Raw genomic sequence first — 24,712 nt, 5'->3', positions numbered from 1 at the left:
GTGTCTAGTAAATATTAAGTTGTCAAGAAGAAATTGAAAAACTAAGCTACCAAAGCAAAGCAGATTTTGGCAGGCGGGGGGGGGGGGGGGGGCGGGGGGAGCCCAATGTTATTGGATCTCACCGACCAATCCATCGCCCATATAATGTTGCGACGAGGTACTGTCGCACGATGGGCTGATGTCCCATCGTTCATAAACCAAAACGATAGTCACTGAGTCCCTGCAAGATAAAGTTTTTCGATAGTGGTGGTAATTTATCGCACAGTGACTTCAACCACCAGTCTGACATAAGACTGTGGTGATCACTTCGAAAGGACAATGTGTTCTTTGGTGTAAAGTAGCAGTCTTTGCAATACAGATCATAAAGCATGGTCGTAATGTTTACTTAAGATGTGTTTGTGTTTTTGTAGAGTTTGTTTGTAAGTGACAATGAAGGTTAAAGTTCTCTGTCGGAATCCAGACGATTATCTGCGTGAAACAAAACGTGATTTGTACAAAGGTGAGTTTATTATTCTTGTTTTGTGCCAAATTTGTGTGATGTGATTTGCACTGTGAGTTGCTGTGACACAAACGCCAAGTGAGACGCAATCAGCCATACGGCATGTAGATTTTACAGTTAATTTTAATGAAAATCGTACTTGACATGCAGTCAATTAGAAGGCTAGAGTATAATTTATGCTCTCCCCCAATTACACAGTATCATAACAATGGATCCTAGCATAAGGTGAGTTCCATGATCAACCTTGAATGAGGCGATTTGAATTAACTGTTAGAGCTATGACCTTTTACTTTTCGTAAAGTGCACAACCTTGTATTAAGAGCAAGTTGCCAGTCTACCAGGCTGGTGTCCTGTCGATATCCAACTTGACTGTTTACTACAATTTTGTCAGATAGAATTTTCCTCTTTTTAAAGCCTGCGATTGCAACAAATGCAATGTTCTAAATTTTTAAATCATTGATGTGTTACATAAACATTAACAGCCCTATTACCTTCAACTGGGGTACATCAAATAACTGCTTAAATATTGGTGACTCTCCATCCAGGGTAATGTGCTGGATCCTGCCTGTCAGGACTTTTGCTTCAGTTGCAAACCTGGTTAGTTACCCTACATCAAGGTTTTCTTTTTCTTCAAAAGCTATTGTTGTATTTAATCATAAGCATAGAAACGACGACTCAACTTGGATTTCTACATCCACAGCACCAATGGTATAGTGGGAGGAGTCAAGCTTAGTATCTCATAAGTTATAATGTTTGACATCAAGATATATTCTAGGAACCTGCTGCAAATTAATAAGTAATATTAAATTTTAGTTATGTCATTCAGTTCTGCTTCCTTTTTATGTAGATGTGATTTGTTCACTTTGCCAGTGACGAGTAATGTGTCTCCACACAATGGATCTAGTGTGGAGCAAAACTTAAGAGAGATTTTTTCAGGTGTCTGGGCACTGTTATGTGACATTGGCAGCCTTATCACATGATCGGTTTTATTTTTATTTATTTATTTTTTTTTTTTACTGCTCATGTGATAATATTTTGCTGTTTTGTAGCTCTCAGATTGTTCTGTTTTGTCCATGTTTTCTAGAGATTGGTTGACTGTTTGTTGTAACTTCAGACAATTCATTTATGAGGGGCAGTCAAATGAAAACTGAACACTCACCACAGTGAGACTATAGAATGGTTCTATTGAAAAGTAATTTTGTCTTTCATTAAGACATTATCCCACTGGGAGATGAGATGAGCAATTCCCGTTTCGTTGAATTCAACTGACTGCTCACGAATCCAAAACCATGCTCTTTCTTGCACTTCCTCATCTGACTAAAACCAACATCCACTCATGTGTTTCTTCATGTCGCCAAAGATGTGAAAACCACATGGTGAAAGATCTGGGCTATACAGGGGTTTTGCAGTGTTTCCCAACCAAAAAGTTGTAGCCTTTGTCCAATTGGCAGTGTAGGGGAGGGTATTATCATGCAACAGTAAGATTCTGCTCAACAGGATTACTGGGCAATGTGACTTTATGGTTTGTCACAGTTCATGCAGAATGTCTTCACAGTGCCATGCATTGATTGTGGTTCCATTCTCGAGGAACTTGAGAAGCAGAGGGCCTCTGCTGTCAAAGAAAAAGGTCATCATGACCTTACCGGTACTTGTGTGAACAGCTTTGAATTTCTTTTGTGAATTGTTCAGTGACTGACCACCTCCTACAAAACAGGAACTTATTATCTTCCAGTTCAATAAATCTCTTAACACATTTGGTGATTACTTTTGGATTACAGAAGTGCTCGATTCCACCTGTCTGCTTTGACCCATGATGTCATCAATATGGTGGAAATGGCTATTTTAAATGTCTCGAATATGGTGCCTATGGTGTCACTGCATACGCACGGCAACAAACACGATAATACGTGTGAATAAGACAGTAAAATCTCCCTCCTAACATTCAATGAAACTAATGGGACAACCACGGGAAATTGAGGGTTTTAGAGAGAGGACAAGCTAAATATAATAGAGAGGGGGGAAAAAAGACCCTTGATCCCAAAACACACAAAATGACGAACAAAAGAAAAAAATTGAAAAAAAAAATTTACAAAATCTACAGGAATTGGACACTCTGCTTGATCTATATAGGTCAGTCGCAGCTGAAGATCCCAAAACACCAATACCTATACATAAAACTACGAAAATTAGAATTGGTCATTTCCCTTGACCTACAAACACCCACAACTGCGAAAAACGAAACCGAAACTACAACACCTCAAAAGTTCAACATGGCGCCATCAAAAACAACAACAAACTCATAAACTCCACACCTTAATGATGTTACAATTTAATTGTGATCACTGACTCCTATCTCTCTGTGCCACAGTCAAGGGAGTAAGATCTGTTTGTCACCAACAAGTCGTATATATTTCCATTACGGATTGAATGCTAACCCATTTGATGTCAATAATTTTCTGAGAAACCTTTTAGGACTGTTTTGCATGGAGTTTTATATTGTGTGCCACCTGTGAAGTATCAGTGCTGCCTGTCAAGTGTGAGCTTATGGAAATCTCCTCCAACCAGTATAATATGGCTTGTATACTTACATAGTAGCGAACATAATTCATTTTTTTACTTTTTTAGTAATCAGTTGCTTCTGTAGCTTTGATTCCAATCATTACAGATAATGCCACAGTCATTTCACATACAGACTCAGTTTCTACTTCAGTTGATTTAAAATTTTTGTCTATTAGGCCTACTGCAAATACTCCAATGCCAATCCAATTAAGCCTCTAATAGAACGAAAATTTTGAAAGGTAAATAATGTAATGTCTTTCATTATCAATGAAACCCATTTTCCTATAAGTGAGATTAATAGTGTGTAATAGGTAATAAGTTGTTACCAGAATGGCTGTAAAAATGAGCATATTTGACAAACTAATATTTTTTCTCCGTTAATCAGAAATGTTGGACTGCGACAAACTTATCATTCATTGCCTGCAATGTTTTGTCTGTTTGATTTCAGTTCCTAGAAACTATGATCCAAATCTTCATCCATTTGAAGCACCTCGAGAATATATACGTGCACTCAATGCAGTGAAGCTTGAGCGGGTCTTTGCAAAACCATTTATTGGAAATTTAGAAGGTCATAAAGAAGGAGTCAGTTGCATTGTAAAACATCCTGCTCGTCTTTCATCAGTAGCTAGTGGTTCGTATGATGGAGAGGTAAGTTTCAGTGATTTTGTGATTTGGAGTGATAGAATGTTTACATTCCCAAGAATCTGCCAATAGAACTTTAAGAACCGCAGTTTAGGTTCATTTTCTATAAGTAGTAAACAATGCAACGTTGTGCCCATGTAGATGTGACACACTGAGCCTGGTGAAGATATGAGCCTCAAGAAAAGGTCAACTCGAAAACATAACAAAAACCAATGAACCAACAAGACCGCATAGGAAATGCGAGGTTTTAAGTCATTTTCTTGTTGTTCCAACATATTAAAAAGCAGAAAATGTCAGACCACACTATGAAAATAAAGGTTTTCAATGTGGGCATCAGTGTAACTATAAAAGGCCAAACTGGAGAATGCAGACCACCTGTCAGTTTTAACCCTTGATAAAGATGGTTGAAACCTCTATTTCGAGCTTATACAATATGATGACCATGACGTTGCTCATTACACACACACACACAGACACAAATAATATGCTTGCCCTTGTGTCCGAGCGGTTCTAGGCTCTTCAGTCCGGAACCGCACTGCTGCTACGGTTGCAGGTTCGATTCCTACCTCAGGCATGGATGTGTGCGATGTCCTTAGGTTAGTTAGCTTTAAGTAGTTCTAATCCTAGGGGACTGATGACCTCAGATGTTAAGACCCATAGTGCTTAGAGCCATTTGAACAAATAATACAATGTTGTAGTTGTCAGTCCTGAGACTGGTTTGATGCAGCTCTCCATGCTACTCTAGATCCGGTCCAAGCTTCTTCATCTCCCAATACCTACTGCAGCCCACATCCTTCTGAATCTGTTTAGTGTATTCATCTCTTGGTCTCCCTCTACGAATTTTACCCTCCATGCTGCCCCCCAATACTAAATTGGTGATCCCTTGATGCCTCAGAACAAGTCCTACCAACCGATCCCTTCTTCTAGTCAAGTAGTGCCACAAACTTCTCTTCTCCCCAATCCTATTCAGTACCTCCTCATTAGTTATATGATCTACCCATCTAATCTTCAGCATTATTCTGTAGCACCACATTTCGAAAGCTTCTATTCTCTTCTTGTCCAAATTAGTTATCGTCCATGATTCACTTCCATACATGGCTACACTCCAAACAAATACTTTCAGAAATGACTTCCTGACACTTAAATCTATACTCGATATTAACAAATTTTTCTTCTTCAGAAACGCTTTCCTTGCCATTGCCGGTCTACATTTTATATCCTCTCTACTTCGACCATCATCAGTTATTTTGCTCCCCAAATAGCAAAACTCCTTTACTACTTTAATTGTCTCATTTCCTAGTCTAATTCCCTCAGCTTCACCAGACTTAATTCGATTACATTCCATTATCCTCATTTTGCTTTTGTTGATGTTCATCTTATATCCTCGTTTCAAGACACTGTCGATTCCATTCAACTGCTCTTCCAAGTCCTTTACTGTCTCTGACAGAATTACAATGTCATCAGCGAACCTCAAAGTTTTTATTTCTTCTCCATGGATTTTAATACCTACTCCGAATTTTTCTTTTGTGTCCTTCACTGCTTGCTCAATATACAGATTGAACAACATCAGGGAGAGGCTACAACCCTGTCTTACTCCCTTCCCAACCACTGCATCCCTTTCATGCGCCTCGACTTTTATAACTGCCATCTGGTTTCTGTACAAATTGTAAATAGCCTTTCGCTCCCTGTATTTTACCCCTGCCACCTTCAGAATTTGAAAGAGAATACTCCAGGCAACATTGTCAAAACCTTTCTCTAAGTCTACAAATGATAGAAACGTAGGTGTGCCTTTCCTTAATCTAACCTCTAAGATAAGTCGTAGGGTCAGTATTGCCTCATGTGTTCCAATATTTCTACGGAATCCAAACTGATTTTCCCCGAGGTCGGCTTCTATCAGTTTTTCCATTCGGCTGTAAAGAATTCGCGTTAGTATTTTGCAGCTGTGACTTATTAAACTGATAGTTCGGTAATTTTCACATCTGTCAACACCTGCTTTCTTTGGTATTGGTATTATTAAATTCTTCTTGAAGTGTGAGGGTATTTAGACTGTCTCATACAAGTTTCTCACCAGATGGTAGAGTTTCGTCAGTACTGGCTCTCACAAGGCCGTCAGTAGTTCTAATGGAATGTTGTCTACTCCCGGGGCCTTGTTTTAACTCAGGTTTTTCAGTGCTCTGTCGAACTCTTTACGTAGTATCTTGTCTCCCATTTCATCTTCATCTACATCCTCTTCCATTTCCATAATATTGTTCTCAAGTGCGTCACCCTTGTATAGACCCTCTATATACTCCTTCCACCTTTCTGCTTTCCCTTCTTTACTTACAACTGGGTTTCCATCTGAGCTCTTGATGTTCATACAAGTGGTTCTCTTTTCTCCAAAGGTATCTTTAATTTTCCTGTAGGCAGTATCTATCTTACCCCTCATGAGATAAGTCTCTACATACTTACATTTGTCCTCTAGCCTTCCTTGTTTAGTGATGTTGCACTTCCTGTCGATCTCTTTTTTGAGATGCTTGTACTCCTTTTTGCCTGCTTCATTTACTGCATTTTTATATTTTCTCCTTTCATCAATTAAATTCAATATTTCTTCTTGTTACCCAAGGATTTCTACTAGCTCTCGTCTTTTTACCTACTTGATCCTCTGCTGCCTTCACTACTTCATCTCTCAAAGCTATCCATTCTTCTTCTACTCTATTTCTTTTCCTCATTCCTGTCAATTGTTCCCTTATGCTCTCTCTGAAACTCTGTACAACATCTGGTTTAGTCAGTGTATCCAGGTCCCATCTTCTTAAATTCCCATCTTTTTGCAATTTTTCAGTTTTAATCTTCAGTTCATAACCAATAGATTGCGGTCAGAGTCCACACTGCCCCTGGAAATGTCTTACAATTTAAAACCTGGTTTCTAAATCTCTGTCTTACCATTATACACTCCTGGAAATGGAAAAAAGAACACATTGACACCGGTGTGTCAGACCCACAATACTTGCTCCGGACACTGCGAGAGGGCTGTACAAGCAATGATCACACGCACGGCACAGCGGACACACCAGGAACCGCGGTGTTGGCCGTCGAGTGGCGCTAGCTGCGCAGCATTTGTGCACCGCCGCCGTCAGTGTCGGCCAGTTTGCCGTGGCATACGGAGCTCCATCGCAGTCTTTAACACTGGTAGCATGCCGCGACAGTGTGGACGTGAACCGTATGTGCAGTTGACGGACTTTGAGCGAGGGCGTATAGTGGGCATGCGGGAGACCGGGTGGACGTACCGCCGAATTGCTCAACACGTGGGGCGTGAGGTCTCCACAGTACATCGATGTTGTCGCCAGTGGTCGGCGGTAGGTGCACGTGCCCGTCGATCTGAGACCGGACTGCAGCGATGCACGGATGCACGCCAAGACCGTAGGATCCTACGCAGTGCCGTAGGGGACCGCACCGCCACTTCCCAGCAAATTAGGGACACTGTTGCTCCTGGGGTATCGGCGAGGACCATTCGCAACCGTCTCCATGAAGCAGGGCTACGGTCCCGCACACTGTTAGGCCGTCTTCCGCTCACGCCCCAACATCGTGCAGCCCGCCTCCAGTGGTGTCGCGACAGGCGTGAATGGAGGGACGAATGGAGACGTGTCGTCTTCAGAGATGAGAGTCGCTTCTGCCTTGGTGCCAATGATGGTCGTGTGCGTGTTTGGCGCCGTGCAGGTGAGTGCCACAATCAGGACTGCATAGGACCGAGGCACACAGAGCCAACACCCGGCACCATGGTGTGGGGAACGATCTCCTACACTGGCCGTACACCTCTGGTGATCGTCGAGGGAACACTGAATAGTGCACGGTACATCCAAACCGTCATCGAACCCATCGTTCTACCATTCCTAGACCGGCAAGGGAACTTGCTGTTCCAACAGGACAATGCACGTCCGCATGTGTCCCGTGCTACCCAACGTGCTCTAGAAGGTGTAAGTTAACTACCCTGGCCAGCAAGATCTCCGGATCTGTCCCCCATTGAGCATGTTTGGGACTGGATGAAGCGTCGTCTCACGCGGTCTGCACGTCCAGCACGAACGCTGGTCCAACTCAGGTGCCAGGTGGAAATGGCATGGCAAGCCGTTCCACAGGACTTCATCCAGCATCTCTACGATTGTCTCCATGGGAGAATAGCAGCCTGCATTGCTGCGAAAGGTGGATATACACTGTACTAGTGCCGACATTGTGCATGCTCTGTTGCCTGTGTCTATGTGCCTGTGGTTCTGTCAGTGTGATCATGTGATGTATCTGACCCCAGGAATGTGTCAATAAAGTTTCCCCTACCTGGGACAATGAATTCACGGTGTTCTTATTTCAATTTCCAGGAGTGTATAATCTATCTGATACATTTTAGTATCTCCAGGGTTCTTCCATGTATACAACCTTCTTTCGTGATTCTTAAACCAAGTGTTAGCTATGATTAAGTTGTGCTCTGTGCAAAATTCTACCAGGTGGCTTCCTTTTTCATTTCTTTCCCCCAATCCATATTCACCTACTACATTTCCTTCTCTTCCTTTTCCTACAACCGAATTCCAGTCACCCATGACTATTAAATTTTCGTCTCCCTTCACTATCTGAATAATTTCTTTTATTTCATCATACATTTCGTCATCTGCAGAGCTAGTTGGCATATAAACTTGTACTACTGTAGTAGGCGTGGGCTTCGTGTCTATCTTGGCCACAATAAGGCGTTCCCTATCCTGTTTGTAGTAGCTTACCTGCACCCCTATTTTTTATGCATTATTAAACCGACTCCTGCATTACCCCTATATGATTTTGTATTTATAACCCTGTATTCCATGAACCATGAACCATGGACCTTGCCATTGGTGGGGAGGCTTGTGTGCCTCAGCGATACAGATAGCTGTACCGTAGGTGCAACCACAACGGAGGGGTATCTGTTGAGAGGCCAGACAAACGTGTGGTTCCTGAAGAGGGGCAGCAGCCTTTTCAGTAGTTGCAAGGGCAACAGTCTGGATGATTGACTGATCTGGCCTTGTAACAATAACCAAAACGGCCTTGCTGTGCTGGTACTGCGAACGGCTGAAAGCAAGGGGAAACTATGGCCGTAATTTTTCCCGAGGGCAAGCAGCTTTACTGTATGATTAAATGATGATAGCATCCTCTTGGGTAAAATATTCTGGAGGTAAAATAGTCCCCCATTCGGATCTCCGGGTGGGGACTACTCAAGAGGATGTCGTTATTAGGAGAAAGAAAACTGGTGTTCTACGGATCGGAGCTTGGAATGTCAGATCCCTTAATCGGGCAGGTAGGTTAGAAAATTTAAAAAGGGAAATGGACAGGTTAATGTTAGATATAGTGTGAATTAGTGAAGTTCGGTGGCAGGAGGAACAAGACCTCTGGTCAGGTGACTACAGGGTTATAAACACAAAATCAAATAGGGTTAATGCAGGAGTAGGTTTAATAATGAATAGGAAAATAGGTATGCGGGTAAGCTACTACAAACAGCATAGTGAACGCATTATTGTGGCCAAGATAGATACGAAGCCCACATCTACTACAGTAGTACAAGTTTATAAGCCAACTAGCTCTGCAGATGACGAAGAAATTGAAGAGATGTATGATGAAATAAAAGAAATTATTCAGATAGTGAAGGGTGACGAAAACATAATAGTCATGGGTGACTGGAATTCGGTTGTATGAAAAGGGAGAGAAGGAAACGTAGTAGGTGGATATGGATTGGGGCTAAGAAATGTAAGACGAAGCCGCCTGGTAGAATTTTGCACAGAGCACAACTTAATCATAGGTAACACTTGGTTCAAGAACCATAAAAGAAGGCTGTATACATGGAAGAAGCCTGGAGATACTGACAGGTTTCAGATAGATTATATAATGGTAAGACAGAGATTTAGGAACCAGGTTTTAAATTGTAAGACATTTCCAGGGGCAGATGTGGACTCTGACCACAATATATTGGTTATGACCTGTAGATTAAAACTAAAGAAACTGCAAAAAGGTGGGAATTTAAAAAGATGGGACCTGGATAAACTAAAAGAACGAGAGGTTGTACAGAGTTTCAGGGAGGGCATAAGGGAGCAATTGACAGGAATGGGGGAAAGAAATACGGTAGAAGAAGAATGGGTAGCTTTGAGGGATGAAGTAGTGAAGGCAGCAGAGGATCAAGTAGATAAAAAGATGAAGGCTAGTAGAAATCCTTGGGTAACAGAAGAAATATTGAATTTAATTGATGAAAGGAGAAAATATAAAAATGCAATAAACGAAGCAGGCAAAAAGGAATACAAACGTCTCAAAAATGAGATCGACAGGAAGTGCAAAATGGCTAAGCAGGGATGGCTAGAGCACAAATGTAAGGATGTAGAGGCTTATCACAGTAGGGTTAAGATAGATCCTGCCTACAGGAAAATTAAAGATACCTTTGGAGATACGAGAACCACTTGTATGAACATCAATAGCTCAGATGGAAACCCAGTTCTAAGCAAAGAAGGGAAACCAGAAAAGTGGAAGGAGTACATAGAGGGCCTATACAAGGGTGATGTACTTGAGGACAATATTATGAAATGGAAGAGGATGTAGATGAAGATGAAATGGGAGATACGATATTGCGTGAAGAGTTTGACAGAGCACTAAAAGACCTGAGTCGAAACAAGGCCCCCGGAGTAGACAACATTCCATTGGAACTACTGACGGCCTTGGGAGAGCCAGTCCTGACAAAACTCTACCATCTGGTGAGCAAGATGTATGAGACAGGCGAAATACCCTCAGACTTCAAGAAGAATATAATAATTCCAATCCCAAAGAAAGCATGTGTTTACAGATATGAAAATTACCGAACTATCAGTTTAATAAGCCATAGCTGCAAAATACTAACATGAATTCCTTACAGACAAATGGAAAAACTAATAGAAGCCGACCTCGGGGAGGATCATTTTGGATTCCGTAGAAATACTGGAACACGTGAGTCAATACTGACGTTACGACTCATCTTAGAAGAAAGATTAAGGAAAGGCAAACCTACATTTCTAGCATTTGTAGACTTAGAGAAAGCTTTTGACAATGTAGATTGGAATACTCTCTTTCAAATTCTGAAGGGGGCAGGGGTAAAGTACAGGGAGCGAAAGGCTATTTACAATTTGTACAGAAACCAGATGGCAGTTATGAGTCGAGGGACGTGAAAGGGAGCTTTCGAAATGTGGTGCTACAGAAGAATGCTGAAGATTAGATGGGTAGATCGCATTACTAATGAGGAAGTATTGAATAGGTTTGGGGAGAAGAGAAGTTTGTGGCACAACTTGACCAGAAGAAGGGATCAATTGGTAGGACATGTTCTGAGGCATCAAGGGATCACCAATTTAGTATTGGAGGGCAGCGTGGAGGGTAAAAATCATAGAGGGAGACCAAGAGATGTATACACTAAGCAGATTCAGAAGGATGTAGGTTGCAGTAGGTACTGGGAGATGAAGAGGCTTGCAAGGATAGATTAGCATGGAGAGCTGCATCAAACCAGTCTCAGGACTGAAGACCACAACAACAATCACCCTGTATTCGCCCGACCAATAGTCTTGTTCCTCCTGCCACCGAACTTCGCTAATTCCCACTATATCTAACTTTAACCTATCCATTTCCCGTTTTAAATATTCTAACCTATCTGCTCAATTGAGTGATCTGAAATTCCACGCTCCGATCTGTAGAACGCCAGTTTTTTTGTCTCCTGATAGCGACATCCTCCAGAGTAGTTCCCGCCCGGAGATCTGAATGGGGGCCATGATTTCCCTAAATCGTTTCAGGCAAATGCTGGGATGGTTCCTTTGAAAGGACACAGTCGATTTCCTTCCCAATCCTTCCGTAACCCGAGCTTGCGCTCCGTCTCTAATGACCTCTTTGTCGATGGGACGTTAAAACGCTAACCACCACCGAAGGGGGGACTATTTTACCTACAGAATATTTTACCCAAGAGGACGTCATCTTCATTTAACCATTCAGTAAAGCTGCATGCCCTTTGAAAAAATTACGGCTGTAGTTTACTCTTGCTTTCAGCCGTTCACAGTACCAGCACAGCAAGGCCGTTTTGGTTAATGTTGCAAGGCCAGATCAGTCAATCATCCACACTGTTGTCCCCGCAACTACTGGAAAGGCTGCTGTCCCCCTTCAGGAACCACACGTTTGTCTGGTCTCTCAACAGATACCCTTCCGTAGTGGTTGCACCTGTGTTACGTCTATCTGTATAGCTGAGGCACGCAAGTGTCCCCACCAACGGCAGTGTCCGTGGTTCTTGGGGGGGGGGGGGGGGGGGGAAATAATACAAACAGTATTTAATTGCAGAAAAATCATTAAACTAATGGAACAACCACAGGAATTGGATGGTTTTGGGTGTGGATAAACTAAATAATAAAAAAATACCAAAACAAATACTAACTCAAAGATTAAGCAAATAAAATCCTCAGCAATCAACAAAACTACAATGAAACAACCTGAACAAAAACTGGTGTCGGTAATTTTGCTTGACTTGTATAGCTCCAAAGAAATCCATGAACTCACAAAACCCCACACAATTTGACAAGTCTATTTTCTAACACTTCAGTTTGTCTAGTAAAGTAAGTAAACACCACTGATGGGTTATGTCTTAGGCCTGTTGTGACTGGCCGACTGTGCCTCCAAAGCAGTTCCATGATTGTGTGACGTTATCAGCATGTTGTCAATTCCTACAGCCATTATTGCAAATAAATTAATTCTGATAATGCTGGTGCTTCTTTAGTCAAGCAGTTCCAAATTTGACCTCAGAAGATCTGAGTAGACTCTGTACCAGACCTTCTTACATCTCAGAAAAAATCTGAGGAGGTATCGGGAATTGAAAATCAGGTCCTTCCGCACCAAAGCCAGTGACATTAACTGTCTGGCTATGGACGTAAGTCAGTTGGCTTATATAGCTAAAGCGAAGTCCACAATGCCACAAAACCAAAACTCACTCACATAATTAAAACTGAAAGTTGTAGACCAGTAATGTACATAAAATCAACTCCACAATACCTCCCAATCACAATCGAACATAATTACAAGCAGCTAACAACACAATAAACCGATTTTGTTTACACAGTAAATGCACGTGAACACACATCCCACACATACTTCAATAAAAATAAGACACCGAACCATCGAAATCAGCCAACATGTAAATCTAGAGAAGCAATGGTAGCAAAAGTAATATATCATCAACACAGTCTCTAAAATGGGCAATCTAAACTTCTCATATTAGGAACCCCTCCATATAGAATGCTGATAGCTCCACATATACCAGTATGTGGTCTGAGATACAGCAGCTTTGGTCAGTTTCGTACCTCCTCGACAAATGTAACACTTCACTTACTCGGTAGTTAAACCAAATAACTGTAGGAATTTTATCATGGTCAACATGTTGTCCCCATTGTGGCATGCAGGGACATACCTGTGTACTTAATTCTCATATCCATAACTATTAAAAGATGAAACATAAATTTAAGTCTCCAAATATAAACAACAGGCAGCACTAATAATTCGAAACCTAAAAATAAATGTATTGCCCAAAACGCCAGCATTAAAATAACTCACTAACGAACTGTTGCAAATTCATCTAGTATTATTTTCACAAACAACACTCAAGAAGTCCAATCAGTCACCAACAGCAGTCACAAAAAATTTAGAAACAAACATCCCACACTACAGCGCATCACCATATACTGCAACACACCCTCTACGATCCATTTCAAATATGTCACACAACACAGTTTCGTCATAGGTCAAAATAGACATGTGGTACCTTCATCTTAGGTTGGCCTGCAGTAATATGACTGCCATTAGTCAAAACAGAATGACAGTATTGTGCTCTTCAATTCACTCATTATCTCCACTAGTCCAACATGGTATAGTAAATAACCTGATACAAGAACCAAATGAGCAAAACACACCAATGGCATCTGCTATTGAAACAAACAGATACATCACAAATGTCATCTACTTGACATTCGAAGTCATACTTCAAAAAAATACAGATGGTTCACATTGTTGACCTGACCCCATTTTCCATTTGTGCCATTTGGATACATTTCAGTCACTCACTGAATTCTCACTGTTTATGGTTGTTAATGTGACCAAACAGAATGCAAGTTGTATAGGTTAATCAATGTCTTTTGCAACTGTAATGAAAGTCTTATTAAGACTTTCTTTATTGTAAAGCATCTTACACCAAAACTTACAGATGCCAGACACTCAGATTGGTGCCAAATGTTGTATGTTGATAGAGTATCAACCAAAACACTGATTTCGTTCATGCTATGCTCTGTTGTCCAGTAGAACATGTTGTCCAGTAGAACATGCGTAAACAGTGATTGAAAGTGACACCAGAACTACAGAGCACATGAAAGATGTATGCGTGAGCAGTGGTTTTGTAAATCTCATGTGTGTAAGTTGGTAGGGTGTGAGGTCGCCATACTAAACGTCCTGTGTTCAGATCTAACTGATGACTTTGTTTTAACTGTTTATGTGTGAAACTGTCATAGGGGAGAACATTTTTCTGACGTGTAAAAGGACTTTTCGGAGTCTGTAGCAATGTTCTTTTGGCAGTCTGCCTTTGTTTCATTAGGGTGAAAGTAGCAAACCTATAGAGTACCTTTGTATAGATAGGTATTGTGTTCTGTTGCTCATGTCCGATAGAACAGGCACCACTCGTGATGAAGCAGCTAATGTATTTGTAGTTTCACTGAATAAACATAAACAGTCTGAATAGTAGAATAAAGAAACAATTGCATCCCACGTGCGGAAATATTAATAGTCCCATATAACACTTCCATACATAACACAGTAAAAATTTGTCGTCATTGGGATACGAATCCATAACCCTTGGTACAACAGTCTAACGCCCTACCAATTTCCCCACAAGATTAGATTCAGTTTTTGTTCCATAGACCCAAACAATGAGATGATTTTCCTGGGTGTGGAACAGTTCATAAAGTATAACATAAAAACATAAAACATTTGAATATAATACTTACTACCCTGATCATTTGTCAGGAGATTGTCGAAATATGTGAGTACAATGTGGTAAACTGGAACAGCTAATATTTACAGAATTAACATGCTGCCAGAATGAAACATTGTTGTGCACTATTAATAAATTTATCATACAGAAATACCTAATCTTGACTGTTGTGACCAAGTGCTGTCAAAACTGAAATCTAACAGACATTTTTACTTAAGCTGGCTTAACAGCCTCTGTTAAGATATTCATCTATAGAGTAGAAGGAGTTGCCTATCAAAAAGTCATTCGAACTCTCTTTAAACCTTGCTTTTTCTGAAACAAAAAGTTTTTAATGGTTACTGGCAATTTATTGAAAATGTGTATTCCTGACTATTGGACCCCATTTTGGACCAAGGTAAGTGACTTTAGGTTTTTAAGTTGATTGTTCTTATTCTGAGTATTGAGACTATGTATTGAGCTACTGGTTGGAAATAGAGATATATTACTTGCAACAAATTTCGTTACGGAATAAATATACTGAGAAACAGTGATGAGAATACAAGTTCCTTGAACAGGTTTCTATAGGATGTTCTGGAATTTACACCACAAATGATTTTTATCACATGCTTCTCTGTCCTAAAAACTTTTGCTCGGTTTGATGAGTTACTCCAGAATATGACCCTGTACATCATAATAGAATGAAAGTAAGCAAAGTGTGCAAGTTTTTTTTCTGTATTTATATCTGCTACATTTGACATCAGTCTCACTGAAAATACAGGCTTGTTTAGGCACTTGAGCAACTCTGTGGTATATCCTTCCCAACTGAATTTATTATCTAGTTGTAATCCCAGAAATTTAACATGGTCAACATCTTCAATCTGCATGTTTTCATATGTTATACACATGCTGGAAGGAAATCTCTTACAGGTTCTGAACTGCATATTGTGGGTCTTCTCAAAGTTTAATGACAATGAATTAGCTTTAAACCATTTATTAATGTCAGTGAAAATTTGATTAGCAGCTATTTCTAAATCTGTAACCTAACCTAACGAGTTGCTGCTTATTGCAATGTTTTTGTATCATCTGCAAACAAAACAATATTAGCATCTGGCAATGTAACAGACGAGAGGTCATTAATGTACACAGGAAAAAGCTATGGACTCTAGGTGGAGCCATGAGGAGCACTACATGTAATTAATTCCCAATCAGATGAAGATTGACTGCTTACTGCACTGGTATTTTGGAATGACACTCTTTCCTTCTTGTTAGAAAGAAAAGACTCAAACCATTTCACAGCTTTGCTGGGGACACCATAATATTCTAATTTACCTAAGAGAATGCTCTAATTCACACTGTCAAAGGCTTTTGATAGGTCACAGAAAATACCAGTAGCCTCTAATTTATTATCTAAGAAATTAAGTACATTCTCACTGTAAGTGCAAATAGCTTTCTCTGTGTCAGAACCCTTAATAAATCCAAACAGTGACTTGGACAATATGTTATTTGCAGTCAGATGCTTAAGGAGAAGCTTGAACACAACCATTTCAAATATTTTTGAGAAAACCGGCAAAAGTGAAATTGGTTGATAGTTTGATGGTATCTCCTTATCTCCCTTCTTGTAAAGAGGAAGCTATACATAATAGTTACTCAAAATTATGCTTTTTCTGTGCTCCATAGTTCTGATATTACTTTAAATTAACATTTATGCCCATAACACTGGACAACAGCACATAATATGAACTGAATGAGGCTTAGAGTCGATACACTAATGGTGTATAACGTTTGGTACTGATCTGAGTGTCTGACATCTGGAGGTTTGGGTGTTAGCTCACAGAGCAGAAGTAACAGTCCTCGCTGTTGAGTTGGTACTCGGAGAAGCTCCAACCTGTCTGCAAAAACCGAAGTGATTGGTATAACAACTGTGATGCTACCTGCAGCCATGGTCAGGGCAACTTAATAGGACACAGTACTGCAAAGCAGAATCCCATTATCTTTATGTGGTACATGCACCTCTCAGTTAAAGATGTTATGAAGGCTTCCTCATGGGTAAAGTATCCTGGAGGTACAATAGCCCCATTTGCATCTGTAGGTGAATTTATTTAGAAAGACTTATTAGACAAAAATAAAATGCTAATCAGGGTGAACATGTGGATTGCTTGGTGCTTAGGCTGTGTGGGGAGCTATAAATGGAAAGGATGCATATATGTAGGTAGAGAGCTTAGGAATCAGAGAAGGAGGGGGGAGGGGGAATTTGGAGTGGTGATCATACTTTTGTTCGTACTGAGTCAGATAGTGGTTAGGTAGGAATGAAAACCGCTAGGGAACAGGCAATACGATAAAGGAGGACTATATTCAGCAAACAGAAAGTTGGAGGCAGTGAGTAGAATCCAACAGACCTTGTAATCTTGAGGACATGATAAAATGATGGTGTGGTCACACAGGAGCAAGGTCATTAACCCTTTGAATGCTGCAGATGTGATATCCGGTCACACTCCACCTTTCCTTAGGGGGCTGCAGACCTCATTAGCCACTGCAGTCGTATTTCCCATGGGCACTGCAGATGGCATTCATCATTGCAGCCTGGCCCGTACCTGAGTCCTAATGATGGCTTTTACCATCAGCCGGTTCCACTATCAGCAGTATTTCCGTCAGATTTCACAATTGCTGTTCGACATTCATGGTAGCTGATTTGTGTGATCATCTGCTTTCTGCTTCTGTGGTGTCTTTTAGCTTTCTGCCTATTCGTTTGGATTTTTAGAGTGCTATCACTTTTGTGTTGTGCAAACAAATGGCACATTGGCATGGATGCACTGATGAAGAGATACTGGAGATACTCACGAGGAATGATAGTGACAGCCTGTGAGGCATCTTCAATGACTGTAGTGATGATGATGATTCTTCAGAAGAAACCTGTTGTAATGAATCTACGTACTTCACCTAATAGAGCTCACCAGGATAGCTCTTCTTCAAATTCTCACTGAGTGAGGTGGCGCAGTGGTTAGCACACTAGACTCTCATTCGGGAGGACGATGGTTCAATCCCACATCCGGTGATCCTGGTTTAGGTTTTCTGTGATTCCCCTAAATTGCTTCAGGCAAATGCTGGGATGGACCCTTCGAAAGGACACGGCTGACTTCCGTACCCATTCTTCCCTAATCTGATGAGACCAATGACCTCACAGTTTGGGCTCCTCCACTCAAATCAACCCCCGACCCTCTTCAGATTCCGAAAGTGAAGACCAATCGATCTGTAAAAGGCCATGCCTTAGTGATAGATTTGATTGGCAAAAGCATGATTTCAGTCCAGCACTGCATGCATTTTATTACTCATTTGCAGGACGTAATTACCAACCAGTGCCTGATTCAAGTGTTCTATCCTTTTTTGTGCTATTTCAGTCAGAAAATCTGATGAAATGTATAGCACTTGAAATGAATTGATCTTACACTTTCACCATTGCAAATACGTTAGAATAATTCTCGACCATCCACCTGGAAAGATACTGGTCTTGAGGAATTGTATTGATTCATTGGTATGTGGCTTCTCATGGCCCTCGTTAAAAAGCTGAGAATAAGGAATATTGGCCCAGAGATGTACTTCTGAGCACTCCATCTTTCGATGAAGATATGTCTCAATCATAGAGATGACAGTTTGTTTGAAATTAGCAAAATAATTGATACTGTACGTTTTTAAGTGCGTTTAATCCATACAAAAAGTTCTGTGTCGATGAAACTTCATTATTGTTCAAAGGTTGCTTATCTTTTAAACAATTCATTCCTTCGAAATGAAGTAGATTTAGAATCAAGACATTTGTGTTGTGTGACTGTAAAAGTGAAAATGTCTTTGATTTCATTGTATATACAGGCACAACAACAGAAATTGAAATCCATAGTTTAGGGGAAATCTGGCAATCTAGTGGCAACAATAATGAAGCCATACTGTGAATGTGGCCATAACCTGTATGTTGACAATTGATATATAAGTCCAGATCTGTTCCTTTGGCTTCACAGCCATAGAACATCAGCATGTGGTACTGCATGTTGCAATAGGTACAATTTGCTGAACCTACAGAGGAAATTTAAATGAGGAGAAGTTGATTTTATGTCCACTGTCAATATGCTTGTCATCAAATTCTGCAACAAGAGAGAAGTTTTGATGTTGACTGTTCTGTAACAGTACAGAATTGTGTGACCCGAGAAAGACAAACAGGAAGACTGGCGAGAAAGTAATGAAGCCGCAGTGAGTTGTCGACTGTGAGTACAATGCAAGTATGGGTGCAGTAGAACCCCTGACATACTATTAAGCTCAGTTGGATCTATACGTAAATTTGTTAAATGGTACAAAAAGTTTTATTTTTTAATTTTTTATTTTATTTATTTATTTATTTATTTATTTATTTATTTATTTATTTTGCGTGATGTGGATCTTGTGTTTTGAATGCTCACACTCTTCACAGATCAATGACCATGGAGAAAAATAACATTAGCAGATTTTCATTCATGTCTGGTTTGAGAGATTCTTGGAAAAAATTGCTTCAGAACGGAGAAGAGATAGGAAAGGAAGATGCTTGGTGATGTAAATCCTGTGCACTTTACTGGAAGGCACTTTCCAAATGTCATCCCAAGTGATTGGTTCAAGAAACGCAAACAGTGGTGTAGACATACAGTCTACTCGAAACAAAATGAGCGCAGAGAAATATGAATGCAAAATATGCAATGTATCCTTGTGTGATGTACCATGTTTTGAAACGTACCACACTAAGAACAACTTTTAGCCAAGTTTCTACATTTGGAAGATGAAATTAAGCCCTAACTCCTGCAAAATTATTTAAAAATAAAAATAAAAAAACAAAAAAATGAAAAAGTACAAAAATTATAAAGAAATATTGTGAACTTTACCATTGCTGGTCCAAGGCCTAAATGAGAAGAAGGATGGGAATATAACAGTGCAAAATAAAAATAAATGAATACAAACACAGACTTATCTGAGCTGTAAGAAGCTCTCCAGATGATTACTGTTCTAACAAACACATTATGTATGAACGTGTGAAACATCCAGTCTGTGCTGACACACAGACAGGATGCTTCCAAGTCCAAGACCTTAATGAACAAAACAAAAAAATGAATTATTCATATTGATTATTTCAGTTGTGAATAACGAAAATCATGAAAATCCCATAGAAAAAGGCTCTTCCAGTATTTCCAGGTCCAGGTTTCTAGGCAACTTTTCCAAACTTTTCTTTCATACAAACTTTGCCTTAACAATTACAAATGCAACAAAAAAAGCATCACCCAAATCGGTTAAGCCATTTTTGAGTCTTAGTGAGACTAACACACAGCATTTCATTTTTGCATATAGAGATATTATGTACAATATGTACATAAATGAAGGTTAAATACATTAGATAATGGTCAGTTGCACATACTCAGCCATTTTTGAGGCACAAGAGGTCATTACAAATTAAAAGTGACGTTTAATTAGATAACAAAGAAACTTTAGCATTTATTTATTGAATTCTTAAACAAATGCATCATTATTTACTTCTGCTGTTTAATAACATTTGTGTGCTGTATAAAACAAACTCAGAATCATTGACTTTTTGATTTTGAAGTTTCTCTGGTGATAATTTGTTGGGTTAATGAGGTCAAAATGCAGTATATTGATTATCTTCAAAAGTATGTGTCGGCATCCAGACGCTTTACTCGAAAGTTGTTTGCGGGCTAATTATTATGCGAGTACAAACGAAAGTCAACGTCTGATTGTTATGGATTCTCCAGCATTTACATTGTAAGTTATGTTCAAAAAGCTGATAATTAAGTATCAATATGTGAAATAAAACTCAGATGTATACAGAGAGCATATGATGATTCACAAGAACTAATTGCAAATAAAGGAAGCCCTTGATGAGGAGTTAGCAGCATCAGCAGTTTCAGTGAACATTATATCTGTTGAGCAATTCATCTCCAGATTCAAAGCTAAGGAGTAAGTATCCAGATACACAGTGTTTATTTGTAACCTCGATAATCACACTCAGACTGCCAGACAGTTGCGACCGCCCTGGCTCCCGAAAAACTCAACAAAGGGCGAGATCGGACAAGAGAAGAGCTCAGGCATAGGCAGTAGTCCGCAGAGATGGCTATCAGTGCAGGTAAACGCATTATGCGACCTCAAGGGCATGCTCGACAGGCCAGCCAGACGCGCAGCCAAAATTCTATAAAACCAATATGACAATAGGACGCAAAATTATTAAAATGAGAATTGAAAAGAAAAACATAAATTCGTTTCTGCCTGCTTATAATAATATAAAATGTGCTAAGTTAATATGTGGCGTACAGTGATTAGCATGCCACAGGTTCCACAGACTGGGGAGGTGGGAGGGTCTCTCTTCCTTGAGTAGGAAGCCACATATTAGGGAACAGTGCCCAATTCGTGGCAGATCAGGGTTACTTCATCCTACCTGACTGATCAGCATGAGAAATGGCACCATCACGTAGTTGGTTTCACCAACTTCAGGTTATTGTCCCTCACTGCCAGCTGATCTTCTGCTACAACTGCATGGAAGCGAATTGACAGACTGCAGGGAAATGCCACATTGTATCACCCTGCAGGGCTGTGTGGTGGCTTGATCTGCTTATTCATTTCCCTTGATTCCTATATGTTCCAGTATCCAGCAGAATGATGTCTGTTTCCCCCTCTGTTGAAGAAAGTATGATGGGTCATGTGTTACCTGAACCATTTTCTCTGTAGGCTACATGTCTTGCAATGATTGTGGGACACTAAGGGAATCAGAGCAGATGAGAAACCGATTGCCCTGAAGATGTCATATCTGCCTGAGTGCCTTCAGGATTACATGGGGCTTTGCGGTGAATAGAGACTACAGTATATTCACACAGAAGGTGAATCCAGAAGACATCACTGTGGAAAACCACTGAACAGCCACGAAAGTTCCCTTGTTTGGAATCAGCAGTGCAGATAACTTTAAAACTTATTTAAAATGTTAAAAAGCAGAGACCGAAAGGCACAATCTTTCCTATGATTCATCTAGTCTAAAATAATTCTGGGCCTTTTCAGGAGCCAAGATTGAGTTGTGTTCTAAGCTTGGTGTAAAACTTTAAAATCAGCCACACTCATCTCTAACATGGAGCAGCAGCTCACAAGTCACAGCATAGAAGCTCAATGCAGGGCTCATTCTAAAGGCCCCACTGACCAGTCTAATTCCTTCATGCTGCTCCATGTCTACTTTTTTAAAATCAGGGGGTCTTGCAAATCCATACATTGTGCACTTGCAATCAAGCCGAAATCTCATGTATTTTAAAATACTGAGTGTGTTGAGGGACTGTCTTTTTAGGTCCTTAAGGTGTGGCAATTAGAGTCAGATGTGAGTCCTACAAATCTCACTGTGTACTTAAAAATAAGAACAATGTCCACCATCCTTAACTCAGGGAAATTCAAAACAGTATGTGAACAGTTAAAATGAAAAACACACACACATTTAATGTTTTAGAATTTAAAGCTGCTCGTCTCATAAATTCCTCCAGTTGTTGAGTAGTCAGTTGCAACTGATTAGTTATCATTGTGAGGCCTAAGGAGGAACAAAAGACAGAGAAGTCATTAGTTGATGGAACTTCTTAAGATATTGCAGCTCCAAATAGCATTTTAGGCTTTCTTGATGTCCAAACATACATCCGTTAGGTGGTGATAGCACAGGAAAAGCATGCTATGTAGCTGCTGTCCCACACTTGTGAAAATGATGAGCTTGCACTACATGATGGGATTAGGCTGGCCATGTGTGCTTACAGGACCGGCCCGATATTGTCTTTGTGCTGACACTGTAGAACCGCTACACACCATCTGGTGGCAGCTTCTTATGGTGTGTCAGGCGTGTAAGTTTCTTGCTGCTCCAAACTGATCTGCATACCATACTTTTTCTTGTCCACTTCTGCAATGCCTTTTCTCCAATTGTCCACAAGCAATGATGCTGTTTGGGATCTGTGTGCAGCGTGTGCTGGAGCATGTACAATCCTAAATCCGGGCTTTTAACTCCATGCCACCATGGTTATCACAGAAGCCCACAGTAATTTTAGATTTGGTGTAGTACAGGAGAGATTGCACTCCTGTATATGTTTTTAATGCATTGTTTTATAACATTTTAACTACACACCAAACTCTGTAGCTCTATTTATGCATGGGTCTAAACAGTGGAAAGCCATTGGTTGCTCTCTTGTTTTCCCTCATTGTGTCCCTAAGATCTGATTGCCTAAGGACTTTACTATCTTCAGTGCAAAATTTATGCAATCTAGCTAGAACTGTAGCAGATGAGACATGTCTGTTCAGATTCCCTGAATGTTCTTCACCCTCTACAGTGCTTGTACCCAGCACATATAGTAATCTAGCATATCCAGGATGCCCTCCTCCCACAACAAAGGCTGGAGAGGAGACATCTTTCTGCTGGATGGCAGGGCACAATGCAGGGAACGAAATGGCACATCTAGCAACTAAGTAAGTGTGTCATGATCTTAGTTCAGTGTGCCATCCTCCTGCAAGCTATTGTGTTGCTGTTGAGGAACAGAGTTGTGCATCATTGGGAATAAGAATGGAACTGAACAGATAATAAACTGCATCTAGCAAAGTCCACAATACGGCCATGGTGTACCCCCTTCCAGCCATGCAGGTGTGATAATGTCCTCCTTACTCATCTACACATAAGCCATAGCCATAAGGCACATAGATTCATGCTCCAGTGAGAGCATCCTTCAGTGTGTGGTGCCCTTAGCATATAGGGCACAGTATGCCTCATTTTACTAGACTGTATTTTATTTTCAAGCCAAAGGGCAGCAGCTCATTTGCCAACAGATGTGCCGTCTAGTTTAGTTGACAACCAGAAAAATATGATATGGCTTTATGAATTGTCCAACTTGTTTGTTAAAATTTTAGGATGATGTTTTTAATATAAGGCAGGCTCAGAAAGTAAGTGTACTAGATTTTAAATTTTTTTTTTAAGAAATGTATATTTGAAAAAAAGACAGGATATAGTTGACTATTTTTCCATACATTTGCCATCCCATTCAATGAATGTGGTGAGCTGTGGCACAAGCTTCTTTATACACTCCTCAAAGAAGTCTCCCGCCGCTCCTCTCCTCACTTGAAAATCTCTATCTGCACTTGCTTGTCGGTTGAAAATTTAATTCAACTCACGCATGCCTTCAGAGAGTTGAAAAAATGATAATCTGAAATTGCTAAGTCATGAGAATACGGGGGTAGTTCAAAACATCACAACCAAACGAGTCCAAGAGTGCTTTGACTCGCATGCACTATTGACCCGATTTTTCTTATGCTGCTCGGTCAGCTTTTTTGGGACCAATCTTCCACATCGATAAAGGTTCCCATGTAAGTTCGATCTGGGCACTCTTCCACCATGTGCTGGATTGTTTCTGTAAGTGTTCCGTATAAGACAGTTTTGGGGAGTTGTAGAAACATCATAGAAATTTCATCCACTGTCAGTCGGTGGCCTCCATAGACAGTTATGTCGATATTTTACACTAACTCATCATTAAAAAATAAAAGATCTTGGACTCCTCTGTTCCTCGCGAACATTGTTTCTGCCTCCACTAAACTCCGTAAACTACTTAAACACACTCATTCTGTTCATAACACCTTCACTGTGCACCATTCGATTCATGGAAAAATTTGAGTGGTGTTATTTCTTCCACAAGTGGAAAGCAGATCATAGCATGTAGCTCGCACTTTGGGGGGGCATTTCTTCTTTTACACAACTAGGCACTACAGTGTGAGTTTATGTACCACTGTTCTTGCAGTGCTTGCTCTGGTCAGAGGATCCCCCTTTACCACTAGGTGTTGCCAACACTCAAAAAACAGAAAAACCACAGCCCATTATGGTCACAGCACAATTACTTTCTGAACATGCCTCGTATGTTGTTATGGTGGCTGGGTCATCCGTGTTTTTGATAAGTGATAAGTCAACCATATACTCCTGTGAGTCTGTTTTAGTTTTCCTCTTGCCTCTCTTA

The 24,712-nt window shown here is 40.3% G+C and overlaps 1 protein-coding gene across 1 annotated transcript in view; it reads left to right on the top strand.

Moving 5' to 3' along the window:
• The first annotated feature begins 138 nt into the window (after positions 1-138).
• LOC126267246 (DDB1- and CUL4-associated factor 13) overlaps positions 139-24,712 on the top strand; it is a 65,326-nt gene continuing 40,752 nt past the window's right edge. The window contains exons 1-2 of the mRNA XM_049972254.1: positions 139-499; positions 3,507-3,706. Of these exons, the coding sequence (XP_049828211.1) occupies positions 430-499; positions 3,507-3,706 (270 nt within the window). The 5' untranslated portion in view covers positions 139-429. The remainder of the gene's footprint in view (positions 500-3,506; positions 3,707-24,712) is intronic.

The sequence above is a fragment of the Schistocerca gregaria genome, chromosome 4 (assembly GCF_023897955.1).
Source record: "Schistocerca gregaria isolate iqSchGreg1 chromosome 4, iqSchGreg1.2, whole genome shotgun sequence".
In the NCBI taxonomy this organism is placed as follows: domain Eukaryota; kingdom Metazoa; phylum Arthropoda; class Insecta; order Orthoptera; family Acrididae; genus Schistocerca; species Schistocerca gregaria.
Note: the sequence above shows the minus strand (reverse complement) of the source record. Positions and strands in the feature narration are given on the sequence as shown.